General features: G+C 34.5%; 1 protein-coding gene across 2 annotated transcripts in view; it reads left to right on the top strand.

Moving 5' to 3' along the window:
• Mthl1 (adhesion G-protein coupled receptor methuselah-like 1) overlaps positions 1 to 15,944 on the top strand; it is a 142,408-nt gene that overhangs the window by 123,948 nt on the left and 2,516 nt on the right. The window contains exons 6-7 of one of the 2 annotated variants that reach the window (XM_072888995.1): positions 1,863 to 2,001; positions 10,998 to 11,230. In XM_072888995.1, the coding sequence (XP_072745096.1) occupies positions 1,863 to 2,001; positions 10,998 to 11,230 (372 nt within the window). Of the gene's footprint in view, positions 1 to 1,862; positions 2,002 to 10,997; positions 15,824 to 15,944 lie in introns of those variants that run through there. The other variant, XM_072888994.1, reaches the window with a different exon arrangement.

Raw genomic sequence — 15,944 nt, 5'->3', positions numbered from 1 at the left:
CTGTAATTATTACATATTAAATATTTTCTGTTATTTTATTTATTCAAAATAATCGTAAAAAGAAATCACACATTGACATTTCGTGCGCGTACATTTATTTCTAGATATTTTGTAATTAAAAAAACATAAACGAGAAGGTTAATCTCAATGCTAATTTCAAAGAATAATTACGTGTCTTTTGCAAACAGTACGTACGCTGTAACGAAGAGACTGAAAAATTTAATCGTTCGTGCAAATATATGTAGCAGAGTGCGTAAACAACTCTATCCGCGAGAGAAAAGACAAATGTGCAATAGCACTGCAGCAAAATTATTGGCTATTGAATATTATTGGATAACGAAAACAAAGTATGTCTCGCTCCAATAGTTATTATCGCTCGCGATGTGAACGCGCGTGTTTTTTACGCACAGTGTCATAAATAATTAAGAATAAATGAGAGGAACCATATTCAAAAGCCGGTTTCCTGAGGGTCGCGACACACGTTTCACAGCTTCTATTTTCTTTTTGTCGTAACGCATCGCGCGTCAATATGTGAGTGAGAAAATAAACCTTCCCCGTCGGCAGATCGAGCAATTTATTTGTTCGTCAAAAATCGTTCATCTATTTCTGGTCGAGTGCATTACGAAAAGTCATCGCGTTTTAAAATTTTTTCCTTTGTCTTGCTTCTCGTAGTTTGTTAGATGTTTATCAAAAAAAAAAAATTTGACAACAGCGATAAAAATGATTTAATCTTTAATTAATATATTGGCCATGTGAAACCGTTGGCAACGAAATGAAAATATCGAGGTCGCGGCGTCACTTCCGGTATGCAGAGATTGTATGTAGGCGTACGCGTTCGTTTCTGGTGCAAGGAACGGTTTTGCAGAAGCTATGAAACGTTTCGCGCATTTTCACTGAGATACGACGCCGAGTTTAAGCATTGCGAAGATAAACCTGCTGGCCGATCGCGTCGTTTATTATTGAAACGCCGTTTAAACTCGAAACAGCCACGCCATCGCACCATCCGGATATTTGCGTCGTTTAAATCTCTGGAGTATCGACCCAGCTGAGGTCGTCTCGCGGACGAGAAACACCATATGATTAACCCAGGTGCAAGGACCGTTTCGTGTCGATGGGTCGTTAGCGAGTTTACAACAGAAATTGCTTGTTTCTCATAGAACACAATTCCTAAAACATTAGATAAATCTAGATTGTATTATAAACAGAATATTAATAATTTATTTATTTGCTTATTTATTCGCTTATTTTTTTAAATAAACGAGATTTAACAATTAAATTAAATTAAATTAAAGAAAAGGGACGTTCAGTAGAAACCAGAAATAAAATAAAATTTAAATAATACAATAATAATGTAATATACAATTTAAAAAATAGAATATGTAATAATAGAGTTTACAACAGAAATTGCTTGTTTCTCATAGAACACAACTCCTAGAACATTAGATAAATCTAGATTGTATTATAAACAGAATATTAATAATTTATTTATTTGCTTATTTATTCGCTTATTTTTTCAAATAAACGAGATTTAAGAATTAAATTAAATTAAAGAAAAGAGACGTTCAGTAGAAACCAGAAATAAAATAAAATTTAAATAATACAATAATAATGTAATATATAATTTAAAGAATAGAACATGTAATAATAGAGTGTTTAATAAATTTCTGAATATAATTTTATAAATATACTGACTCGGTACAAAATAATGTTAAAAATATATATATATATATATATATTGTTACGATATATATAAGTATATTTGTTAATAGATAATTATACATTATAAGATATTACATAATGAAACCAGACTATGTTTGATCTTTTGTGGGAGTCTTTTAAAATCATTTCCGTTTGTTTTGCAGGTGACATGGAAATCCTAGCGTACTTCTTTGGACCGGTCGGAGTGCTCTTGGCTGTAAATCTTCTGTTTTTCGCCGTAACTGCCCGTGAATTGACGTGCGGTCTCTGGAAAGGAGAATTCGTAAAAAGCACTACCGAGAGGTAAGCAAATGTATTCTTCAGCACGCATTAAAAAAAAAAACGAACTGGCAAAATGTATCCTGCTTGGTCATTTACAAGTAAGACTTTGATTAATTTCATGAAAATAATTTGTAACGTTTCAATTGTGCGAAAAACAAATTCTTATTTTTATAATCATAAATATTTGAGAAATATTGCATGATTTTTGTCAGATATTATACGAAATAACAATGATTTTCATGTTACAAAAAGCTTTTGAGAAATATTTTTTTCTGCAGCGACATATTTTTGTTTTCTCGTACAATGTACGGCGACAACAATGCATTCGTGATGTATTGCACTTTCCAATTATACGTATTGTACGTTTACGCTTCTGTTTTTCTTGCCAATTAAATTACAAATATAAATTACTCTATTAAAAAATAAATCAAAGTAAAAAAAGTAAACGCGCGTGTATACAGTATGTCGAGATATCAAAAATACAGGAGTTTAATTATATTCCACCGAGTAGTATATCTTGGAATTATCTGCCAAGCACATGTACACGAGTATTCAGGGCCAGTCAATTCATCGGTGGATTAACAAAGGATCGCTCTGTAGTTTGATTGGATTAGTCGAGGCAGCTAAACGGACCGACCAGCTGATAGTCCTCCTAAATTCAGCGCTGTCTCGAGGTGTTCGCCAACCTTGCAAGCGACGGATATGGTTTTTGCCAGAATTCGTCAGTAAAAAAAATAACATTTATCCCTCCCACGTGGTTTCCCAGCGGATAAACACATTTCGCTCGCTCATCTTACGGAACATTGGCCGCTCAGCTTTTGTCTCGCGCAGAATATTTACGTCCGATCGTTTAGGATGTTCTTCTGCATCTTTGGAATTTTCAGGAACCGATACGTGAAATTATACGAGTTTAAAAAGCACGACCTTGTTCACGGAGATAAATTCACTCGCAAATGGGAGGATCTGTTTATCTTTGTATCCGATTGAATCGTTCATTCTGAGCCCGATTAATCGAATGCAATTGAACGTCCAATTGCCCGATCTATTAAAAGATCGAAGAGTGACAATGATAATACTTTATGTGGACGATAAACGCACGAGGCGAAGTTTTATCACTACCGCGTAAATCACCACCGAATGGTCGTTTAAAAATTCGATACTTTGTATCAAGCGTGCAAAAATTTTGCCTGTGATATTTTCTCGGTTAAAGGCGCTTGAATGTGAAAAATCTTGCATGCGGCATGTATAAAAGAAAAATTTTTTTTCTTCTACATTAAAGCGAAAGTGCACAGAAAAAAAGTAAGTGTCAAATCAAAACTTATATACTGCTGATATGAACGCGTTTATTATTTCATATATACGCAACAATTTATGATCTCTTTAGAAGAAATTAAAAATCTTAAATTTCAACAATATTATAATTTTATTTCAATATTATAATTGTCATTTCAAGAATAAAATAATTATTTTAATAATTATTTTCTAAGAAAATCATAATCTTCTATTTGAACATGTGTTATTTTCTAGCCAACATTTTTTCCTCTCCATTCAAGAAAATTATCCCTAAATAACAAGAATATATTTTTCTTGGTTAAACTATATAAAATGTCTTTATCCAAGCAAATTTTCTTTGTTTAACGCAATATACTTAATCTCATTTCAAGATTTACATTTTGAAACTAAAGATATTGTCAAAGTAAGAATATTCTTTTTTCCTGTGTGTGCACCACAAAAGCAATAAGGATCGAAAAAGAAGATTGTTATATCAGCGTTCACTTTACAACGTAAACGAGAAGGGATTATTTTGTAATTTTCCGGGCGAGTTATTACGCGATCGCAAAAACACTCCGATTATTTGCCTTGTAGAAAGACGACAAAACGCGAATCGATATTCTGCCACAATATTTCTTCTGGGAATATTCCGGAATTGTGCCAACAATTCTGCGTTTAGAGACCCATTTCCGACGCATCTCGGAGCAACGATAATAAACGTGACGTTACACGACCGCCTCGAGAAATAGGAACGCCCGATCGTTTCGTGCGAAACGACACTTTCAGCTCGTGAAAGTGACCAGGTTTTATTGGCTCAGATCCGATTCGCGTTTTTCGCGGGGATACGGAACTTTATTTTGAACACCGAAGGACAACGCCTGTGAATCCTTGATATTGCATATCAAGGATAACTTGTGGTACAAGGATAAAAATGCGCGAAAGGATACGTCAAATCAGGAAGGTCGAGAAAATGGAATATTTCAACATATTTGAATATCTCTGAGATTTATTAATTTACAATTATATAAATAACTTAAAAATTCCTTTTATACGTAAACTTTAATGGATTCTTAATTTTAAACTTGTTTGTTGACATATTTAAATAAAATATGAATATATTGAATAAAAAGATATAAAAGATTTTTAGCGTGATATGATATGGGATATAGAATACAAAAATAGCTCCTGCTTTTTCGTTCCACGAAATAGATAGATAGATAGATATTTGACACTTCGTATTTTCCGGCGATCTCTATACGAGCGAACGGAGGATTCTTTTTATAGATCGCAGACTTCTCGCACACAGGAGAAGGTTTATTTTATTACTTTCCAGCCGACTGATATCAGGCAATCGTTATTTTCCATTCGCTCGACGTCCCTTCGATCCGCTTACAGCCACTCGCTCTATTCGAGATTGATATTGACGATCCCAATTCGCGATTTCGACGACGCTATTTGCCCGTCGTGATGTATGTACGCGAACACAATACAGCCATTGTTGGCAAAGGAAACGTAATAGCATATGCAGATTTCGCTTCATTTCGAGTTTGTTCTATACCTTCGGAGTGGATTTCGTTCATCACATACGTTTACATAGTTTCCGGAACATCTCGACGTCGATAAATTACTCTGCGGAAAACTTTCAAACATATCCGTTAGTAGTGCCTGTTTACTATAAAAAAAAATTTTTTTTTTTTATTCAAAACAAAAATTATAATAGTTTGTATATATATTATCCGAAAGATTAAATAAATATTTTCGTCCTTTCACACATATCTTCATTAAAATACTAGAATTAAATCAACATCAGATTTATTTCTTTTATATTATATTGTATTATATTTTATATTTTAATTAAAAATCTGCTCTTCAGTGAAGCTTATTGTAGTTCAACAAATACGTCAAAATTAAAGAACATAAACACATATAATCAAGAAGTAAATCTACGAATGTGTTTTCAAGAAATTTTCTACTTTTATTGGACCAACGAATAAACACAACTGGAGATAATTCTAACGAACATTTAAAAAATAATAAAGTAATACAAAAATATCGACGCAGCAGTTGCCTTTAAATCAGAATTAACCCTCAAACTGAACACGTGGGTCTTTCGTGTCCGTGCCATTTTTAATCCATTGTTTTAAAATAATATTAATAAAATCTCGAGGTTAGAAGTTTATCCAAAAAAAAGTTTCTATCAAAAGGGACTTATAACTGAAAGGACAATTTAAACTTATTTATTTTCTTTATTTATTTTCATGCTAAAAGTATCTTTATACTGCAGATTGTAATGTAAATTACATTTTGTTTTCACTTTTCTTTTAAATAAATTACCTGAAGATTAAAAAAAAATGTTTCCTCAGAAAAAACACATTTTTTTATACCTGAAAATTACCCATTTTCGATCATTCAAATAATTATATTTTTTTAAAGCCGTGGACATATAGTATTTTTTTTCATAAACTTTGAACTTTGAACTAAAAATTCTTGAAAGCCTTTTTGTTCAAAATTATTTTTTCAAATTTTTATTAATTTTTATATAAAACATCTATGTTTCCAAATCTTGGTCTAACAAATAACAAAAATATAGTATTTAAAAATCTTTTTTCTTCAACTCTACTACATAAACTTTTAGTTTAAACTTAAAAGAAGATGTGTAAATTTTTTGAGAATTTTTGAAGTAATTTTAGAGTACAAAAATTAACTCGGACTCCAGTTACCCACGCGTTCAGTTTGAGGATTAATATCACATTATTGCCATAGATGTTGGCGACGAAATTTACGACGTATACGCATTTGCGGAGACAGAGAGTCTGGCGAAAAATTCTCTCTTAAAACGTTCCGTGCCGGATTCCGCGACCGGCCAGAGTTCCACGAGCACGTCAAATAACGTGTGGTCGTCACGTCCGATTTGCCCGAGAAGGAAGAATAGCCGGCTTGAATTATCCTCAGTCCTAGCAAAAGGCAGACGCGGAAGTGGCATAAACATTCGCGGTGAAACACTCGCAATAACCGTCGGGGAGTGCGGATCCAGTTCGCCAGCCCGAATGCACTTTCATGTGTCGTGCGCTTTTCCCCTTTCAGCGGTCGCGTAAAGTGGAGATCTGTGTTTCCTCGGTTTCGTCTCGGTTTCTGCCGAGATAGCGACGTAACGGATAGCGGATTCACCGGCAAAAAAATATTTCACACGTCCGAGAACGTGCGACAGTATTTTCGTGTACTACGCGACCGCGCGTACAGAGGATATATATATATATGTATAATCTCTGCCTTTTCATAGAGAGGGAGAATCGTAAATATATTTATATAGCGCTCTGCGATATATTTTGTGGCATCTAAATTGCGGAAAGAAAGATTCTCACGTTATACTCGTGCCTTTATGGTTCCTCATGATATGTGTTTCTAACAAGAAAGTCTCAAGAATCTCGTTCAACTACCTGCGAGCAAGATTTACAAGCGCGAATGCAACCGTTAGCGAGACTTTAGTGCACTTTTATATCGTGCAATTGTAGCCGAGAGTTTTTCCATAACTTGTTCTTATTTATCTTTTGCCTGTATTTATCTCTTCTTGCTTTTACGTTGCTTTTAATATTCCAGTACTTATATTAAAGTGGTTATATAACGTTATAACGATTTTAAAAAGGATGTTTCTTGCAAGAAAATTTTTGTAAATTTTTCAACTACTGAATTCTGGCTATGGCGAATTACGTGCATTGGTTGTAAAGTCGGGCGCCTATTGCATGTTTAAAAATAGCACATACACTGCACGCCTTATGAATGATTAACCGCGCGAACGTCAAGAAACTTTGAAAGCCGTCTGTGTGACGACGAGTAAACAAGCACTACCGCGATGTGTTTAAAATTTTACCCGAAGTCGTCGACCCCCTTCCTGGCCGTATTTGATATTTCCCAGTCATCATCGCGCAAATTTCTCTCCGCCGTCTACTCATGTCAATTAACTCCGTCGTCGAGTTCGCAGACCTTCCGCCATTCTTGCCACCCGCAAAGATTGACATTTATTTGTAACCACGAATAAACGTCCGCGTAAATGCTCGCGGCTGTCTATTTCAGATCGTTTTTCATCCGCATCGTCGTCGCTTTCATCTTCCAAATTTAGCTCCTCTCTTCGTACGACTCGCCCGATATCAATCGCTCGTTTTGTCGATTAAACGAGATAATACATAATTGATTTGAAGCCGTGTTACATGAAAACGCGAAATTTTAACAATTATATCTCTCTTGATTTCATTCGTGAATTTATATATTTATAGGATTTTACGGTTATCCTCTGAATAGTTTATCGCGCATTTTTTACTGTTATATATTTTATAAAACTTGTATTATTTATAAAAAAACTAAAATTGCTCAAAATTTGTAAAAAAATGTTTGTGCGTCATAAAGAATACAACTAGATTTTTAGAAGAAAATATATTTTTATCATATATCAAAAGATGTCGAAAATTATTATGCATCCTATAACGATTTTATTTGATTTATTTGTTCTCGACGACAGAAATTGTAGCATAAAATCAAAAAGCACCCTCGATGATTGTTCGAGCCGCCCATTTACTTTTCCTGTTTTCTCGATCCTCGATAATGGACATCTTTCCTCAGTCTTTTGTGCCAAGATAGCTGCCTTTCCTGAAATTCTCGCGTTTCCTTTTCTCGCTTTCTCGTTTGTTCTGCCATTCCTTATTGTCTCGCGTTACAACACACTCAACCGACCCTGGCAGAGTGTCGCAGCGAGATTCAATATTTACAGAAGGTTTACAGGTTGCGTCCATGTGTGTGGACCATTCAATCTCTCTTCGCTTCGCGCTTCATTTTCTCTCGTAGGAATGTTCTGGTTATTGTTGTTCGCCAGGCTCATATTATTGACCGTTCTTTTCTGCATCCCCACACATTCCAGTCGATACATACTACTGCTTTGTTGCATGCTTTGTTCACGACGGCTATCATGATCGATCGAATTCATTCAATAACGTTTCGAAACATTTTGTTTTTTCGCTTTTTCACCATCTGCTCGCGATTTTGTGAAATTCTTGATTGAATATATGCCGGAGGTAATATCGTATAACGTTTCTGCGAACGAAAACTCTGACACAAACGCAATGTTATCTCGTTTATGGAACAAAATCTCTCTCTTTTCATATAGTAAAAGTAAAATAAATTTTTTAATTACAATTTCATAACAATTTTGCATTTAATACGAAAATATCCTTTAAAGCTATATACTATAAAATGTATATATTCGTTTGTATATGTATATGACTTGGCTTAAGAGCCACGTAATAATGGCCGAGAGGACTTTCCGAAACGATTAAAACTTTTCAGCGTCCATTTATGATATCGTTTACTTTACTCTGCTTAAGTAGGAGTAATAAAACTGCGTAGCGTATCGTAATTGGGACGAAAATACTTAAATTTGTATTCTATTTGCCAGCTTCTGTCATGCCAACTTGAATCATCCTGTCTTCGCGGAATTAACAAAGAATTCCAGCAATGTATTCCACAAATGAAATTCCCAAATGATTTTCGATGTCATCGTCTCTCATCTCCGTTTCCTTCTTCCATCGTCGACGTTATTTTCAGCCCATCACGGCACTCGTGCATTTCCCCTTTGGAGTTCCTCCTCTGGGATTCGCGCGAGCGACCGACTGCACTGAGCGGTGTGCGTTAATAATAATTAGCAACGCCAAAACGAAAATAGAATTCTCGGTGGTGCGCGGGCAGGATAACGCCGGTTGGAGCGACATTATGACGCCATAATTCTGCGATATGTCCCTATATTCTGCCCCGCGCTGTTACGGGCTGCGAATATTCTGACGGGGCGCATTAATAATCCTTTGACTTCGAGGCCCCGCGACGGGACGCATATATTATACGCGATGCACACCGCATGGCGAATCGATTCTACGCGAATGCGTTCGCTCGCGTATACAACTCGCAAACGTACGCGTGCAACGAATAATAATGAAATTTTCTGGAGTACTTACTTCTTTCGCGATATCATCTCCGTCGTGAAGAATCGCCGGTTTTACTGCTCGTCAGGTTATTTTACGCTACATCCTTCAATTTCAGTGTCATGCAATGAGTTTTATTTCAGATATCTATTGCTTAAAAAACATGGAAAATTTGGAATTTTTCGAGATTTTTTTCTGTACCTAAAAAAATCAGAGAATTCTCATAGAATTTTATTAAGATTCAAGAAATTTCTTTAAATTTCTCTGTGATAATTTTGCTCTATTGTAAACAGCATCCGCTGATAACCAAGTTGTTTGAATTATGTATTTAAGATATGATATTGAATACAGTGCATATTTTTTATTGTAATTTTTAGTAATAAAAAAAATTTGTTAAGTGAATGATAAACGTTACGATGTTTATCTTACGAAATCTATTCAGTTTTTTCTCAGTATATTCAAAAACTAGCACTTGAAACTTAAGTGGCTCTGTGTTTTCTTTCGTATGAGTATAAAGCATTAGAAAATGCATACAATAAAGAAATTTATTTTTAAAATAATTACACTAAAATATTTTTTTATATGGGCTTTTGTGCCAAAAAAAAAAAAAAAACCTAGAAGAATCAGGGAATTGGTTTACAAGACTTGAATAGACACCCTGTATTTTTGTGGCTCGAGAAAAAAAAGCACAGATCTCGTAAGCTAATAACATTAATGACAAAACATCATTAATTACTTTTAGTATTCCTAACGAGATGTGGCTCGCATGCCGAATATACATAAAAACAATTAATGGCGCACTGTTTACACATTGTTATTATACAAGTCACGTGTAAAGCGTACAATTGTTTTATTAACTGTCAGCGAGAGCCCCGTTGTAGCGCGTTGAATAATTCTCGCAGGTCGTATTTAACGTCGTCGGCACAACGATAACGTAATGTAAACAATAGCGAAATGCCAACCGAGTTACAATCAATTCCGTTCATGATCTTTCGCGCCTGCGGTCCCTCTGCGGTTCATGTGCAGGTTAACCGATAGCTTGGTTGAAATTACACGCGAGTTGCACGTATCTCCATACGATATTCTATTATCACTGTGTCGAATCATTGTTATCTTTTAACGATAAGGTTCCTCAATAGGCTAAACTCGGGTAAGATGGCCATAATTTTTTAAAATGCATAAAACATACTTTTATTTTTGTTATTTTTTAATAGCGTTTGGCATATTATCTTCACTGAAGCTTAAATTACGTAATATTATCGAAATTCAAAGGAAAATATTTCATAGAAATTTTATATTATCAAAATAGTACAACATAAACATTGGCCATCTTACGCAACTTTTAAGGAAAAGATGACCGTAATATTTATAAAAAAATAGTGAAAATGAAAATAAAAATTATAGGTCATATAACAATTTACATATCTTTATAATACGTCTAACGTCGATTACGATAGCTTAACTGTAATTTATTCGACGTTATAACAGTTTTGAGTGGACAAATGAAAAATTTTGCAGGTAGTCTAAAGTAAAAATATGATGTAAGATTCACAATATCGTTATTTCGAATAATGTATGCACATAAATTACTGTAAATATCGATTATCTTTGATAATGACTAAAAAAGCGTACTATGTAACGATTATTGAAAAAATTACAGCCTATGGCCATCATACCTAGTTTACTCTACGTTTTACCACGAAATTGTAGATGAAAAACATTCTTTACGCTAAGCATTTCTTTGTCAAAAAAACCGAATTTTGTGTTTCTTTTTGCTTTCAGAGCAACGCTGGGCCGCATATGCATGAAACTGGTAATCGTGATGGGTGTCACCTGGGTAGCCGACGTGGTCTCATGGGCTGTAGGCGGGCCGCAGTACATCTGGTACTTCACCGACTTGATAAACGCCTTCCAAGGGGTGCTGATTTTTGCGACGGTCGGTTGCCAGCCGCAAGTCAGAGCAGCGCTCAAAAGACTCTTCAGCAGAAATCCCCAGACCAACGCTGGTAGACAAGGTAACGGTCATAGCACAACCAGTCACGGGATGCCTAGCATGGGTGACAGCGTCACGCAGAACCCGAGTACCAAAACTGCGCCGTTGGAGACCATCTGTTAAAATGGTTCTTTCGCGGGAAGAATTTGCGCACAAACTTTTTTTACACGTATTATGCTCACACCAACACTCACAATTGAATGACACGAATTGTCAGTTCATATATTGATGCAAAGGCATCGAGAATATGATCAACATCACGTTTATGAACACATTAAATGTGATAAGTCTTTTTCGCGAGCGAGATATGACGCGAAATCACCAGAAAAGTCTTCATTTCGTACACGTTGTAAGCGACACGACGAAAGTTGTCGTACAATAGAATATTTCTGCAGGCTCGATTTGGCAAAAAAAAAAAAAAAAAAAAAAAAAAAAAAAATCTCTTACGTCAGAGATCTATCGATCTACAAAGTTTGGACGAGCCTGCGGAAAGTATCGACATTTCCCAGACAATACGCAAGCCCGAAGGAAGTCAGTGTGATCTTTAAGAGATATCTGAAAGTATTTAGAACGTCTGTTGACTGCATTTCAGGTTTTTGTTTTCACTTTCTTGGCCATCTAAGTCCTCGCGCAACGCGCGATAATCGTGCGCAGTCAAATAATGAAGTAAACAAGGGAGAGATTACGCGAGTCTTCTGCTCCTATCTAGTCGTCAAGTTTCGTTGCACGGACACGAAAACACAAATTTTTATTCAAGATCGTTATTTAATTTATACAATATATAATAAAGACATTAATGACGTAGCATTCAAAAATGCATGTGCGAGATAAATCACTTTATCTTTTTCTGTCACATATCGAATATTCGCGGTCATTTTAACTTTTCATGCGCGACATAAATTGCCTTAGACGAAATATTGGAAAATCAATTATGTACGATAATTATCTGAAATCTCGATAAACTTTTAGATTATTTTGTTTAACCGAGATCAATCACCTATATTTATCAGATAACGATCAGATCGTACGAAACGAGCGGCGATACAAATCGCTAAATTTGAGAAAACTGAATACCACACTTGTACTGACAGAGATAGATCGCGAAATTTCGCTGACGATAGAACGAGAACGTTAATTGTCTATTCCTGTTTACTATCGGAACACCATGCGATCCATCTTTTCTGACATGAGCAATTACTCATTCTACGCAATTAAAAACAACTTTTTGATACACGGTATTGTTGGTCTCGCGATAGATAGTCCAAATTTTCAAACAAATGAGATACATCATATTGAAAACTGATAAAATAAAACAGAAAAGATTCGGATTTTAAATTCTGAAATTTTTTGGATTCTAATATTTTTATCTTGATGCAACGCTTTTTCGCGTACCGAAAGTATCTATATCCACATAACAAAATATTATATAGATATTTATACAATTTAATCTATCGCAAGCACAGCGTGAAAGAAAATATAAGATGATTGAAACTCCAATATTAACCAACACAAATGTCTAGAAGATATTATAAAGAAAACGTCGGAAAAATCAATTCTGCTCTTTTAAATTATCTTTCAATTGTCTTTTGACATTTCCGAAAATATTCACAACGAAAATATGTATAATAGACGAATATATAAATATAATACGTCACGTATTTTTTATCTCCGCTGATTACAATCAGAACATTTTAAATTCTAATTCGCGAATGATTGTTTAGCGATATAGGAAACGCCAAGCGTACATTTCTGCGCAACTTCGAAAATCGATTGTGATAGGGATCATTCATAAATCAAAGTTTAATAACGATACGCGGCTAAACAGACAATGACGCGCACTCTTCGGACCTCGGTAACGGCCCGAAACAATGCGTTGATTTATGATCGAGGCGAGTTAATATTTTTTCCTCAGCGAACAACGATATTCATTGATATTAATAATATCAGCCCACATGATGGGCGCAAGTATCTCCACAAGATTAATCACTTTTAATAATAGATGAACAATAGAGTGTCATTGTCGCCGCTCGCTCGGAAATGAAAATTATACTATACTACACGTAGACAATTTTGCGTTATAAAACAATTTCGCAATTTTATTCGTCGCAGACGATTTTGTGATAATCTGTAAATCATTTATACAGATTAGTCTTTTCATAATATAATTATATAATTATCAAATATATATATATATTTATACATTCTACTACTTATTATCAAAATAAAATGTTTCGAAATATAATTTTTAGCGTTATGAAATCTACTGGAACGAGAGAAATATTACATCTCCTATAACATAGCGGTGTAAAATATTAACGTCTGATGAAAAAGAACATACAAAATGTAATTTCTTTCTTTTTTTTTTTTTCTTAACGATAATTGCTCTCTCGAGACGAAAAATCGAAACAAAACGACAAACGATCTCGCCTCGCGTTTATTATCGTATTATCGAAGGATCGGAGCTCACGATGAATTTCCTTCCGAGTCCTCTTCTGCCTTCATTATTCATCGGATGTTATCGAATCTAAAAAACAATCGTTTTTCCGTTTTCTTTAGCATAAATTTGCATCGGCGTCGTTAGTCGGTTCGACAAAACGGTCGCTAGCTGACATTAACATGTAACACACACACATTGTAGCTTCCGAGCTACAATTTATCACTGATCAGCCGCGGACGGTTGGTACCGAGCATGTAAAAAAGCTCTATTGCATTGCGTACTGCGCGAACTGCATGTAAAAAGGTTTCGCGAATTCGCATACACGCAATTTATCGACGTGCGTTTGCTTCGTTCACGAATAATCCGTTTATATGATCGTTCGATGGTAGATCGTTCTTTTACACAACATTTCTTTATTAAAAAAAATTTATATAAAAGAAATCAAGCGTGACAGTTTTTTACTCCAGGTGATTTTTTTTTATGGAGTAAAGAAGAAATTAAAGATATTACCAAAATAAGAATATTCTCTTTTTCTATGTATATTTTTTTTTTCTCTAACTCTAAAGTAAAAATTTGTTTAGTTTTTTTATTTTTTTAAAGTTTTTAATTAATAATTAATAAAAGTAAAAAATTAATAAATTTAAAAAATTAATAAAATAAAATTATTTGTTGAAGTAAAAGTTTATGTTTAGTTGTGAGAAGCAGTTTATTGTTTTCGTTGTGTAAATATTCTCTATTTAATTTACGACGCGAAGAAAACAGATATGTCGAGAGAGGACTTCGCGGAAGGAAATTCTAGAACAACTCCCGCGAAGTTATACTGCCAGAGATACATGCTGTATCAAAAGTATGTATATGAGACTAATCAGGATATATTAGCTGCAACTGCCACTCTCTTGGTAATCCTCTTCACAGTATTTCGAAAGTATTACAATAGTACAACGAATAATCAACCGAGCGTCAATCCTTGCTATACGATTTTTAACAAAGGACCAAACGTGTCCTCCTCGCGGAAGGCAATGATTATTCGTTAATTACAAACACGTTTTACAAAAAAAATTCTGATAATTCTACGTCCGTTTGGTGAGGCAACACGGAACGTCGGTTTCACGTGAAACAAGGCTTCTGATAAGAAATATCGTGCGAAATCACGCGTAGGTAGGTAGGTCAAGGCATATAATCGATGTCAACTCGTGACAATACACACTAGGAATTCAATGCCTTCTGAAATGCCTTCCAAATGCGATCCGGTGTCGACACACCGGATTGTATACAAAGAGGAATCGAGAGATGACAAAGTTAATGTTCTCGGGTCGGTTCCTTGCGCGCCGTATGTCGTGCTTTCATCACTTTCCTTCGCGCGAATTTGACTCTTTAACTGCGACACGTGCACTTGCTTTCTCAAAGTTTCAAATGCAAATGAAATGCAAATGTGCTACACAGTTATACGATATCTCTTAACACGATTTATTACTTCTACCTTAAAGGATATAAAATAACAATATGTCAAATTAATAGTGTAAAGTCTTGACTGATTATGAATTCTACTCACACATGTGTGGCGTTTCCAACTAAAGAATTAATTACTCTTTATGACAATTTTATCGCCGTTCATTATCCGCCTCAAATTAGCGTCTGCATTTAACAATGCTAATCAGCTGATTTGTACTGATGGATTTCATAGTGATCGTTTATTTCCGAACAAATGTATCGTACAAAGATGTATTCAGGATCGTTTTACATCGTTATCAAGACAATGCATTTCATTTCATATGATGCACACATATAACGAAGAACAATGACGCTTTTTATAATCGCATTAAATTGTGATTGTCATCATCAGAGAGAAAAACCAATATATACATATATATATAGGATTAATAATATATAATCGAAGGTAGGATTACCTGAAACCTCGTTCGAGTTTTCGTACGAAATTGACGTTTGATTTAATTAAGCTAAGAATAGATTAAGAAGTCATTGTTTTAAGTACATCTAGCAAGAGACTGAAATGCGCCCTTAACATTATCCACGATCCAATCGGGATGACTTGATCTGTGAATAAGAAGGACTCGTCTTACAATTATTTATTGCAAGAAAGATACATTTTTACAATTAAATTAGTATCATAATTTTCTAAATTGCACATAAAGTAGCCACAAGTCACAAAATAAATAATTTGCAATTAATATATAAAACAATAAGAACAAAGTTCGTCTTTAAGCGAAAAGAATTTTTATCAAAAAATGATATCCTTATTTTTAGTTATTATAAAAGTGATTAATAAAAAAAGCCTTTT

Source organism: Anoplolepis gracilipes, chromosome 3 (assembly GCF_047496725.1).
Source record: "Anoplolepis gracilipes chromosome 3, ASM4749672v1, whole genome shotgun sequence".
NCBI lineage: Eukaryota > Metazoa > Arthropoda > Insecta > Hymenoptera > Formicidae > Anoplolepis > Anoplolepis gracilipes.
This window is presented reverse-complemented; position numbering and strand designations above follow the sequence as displayed.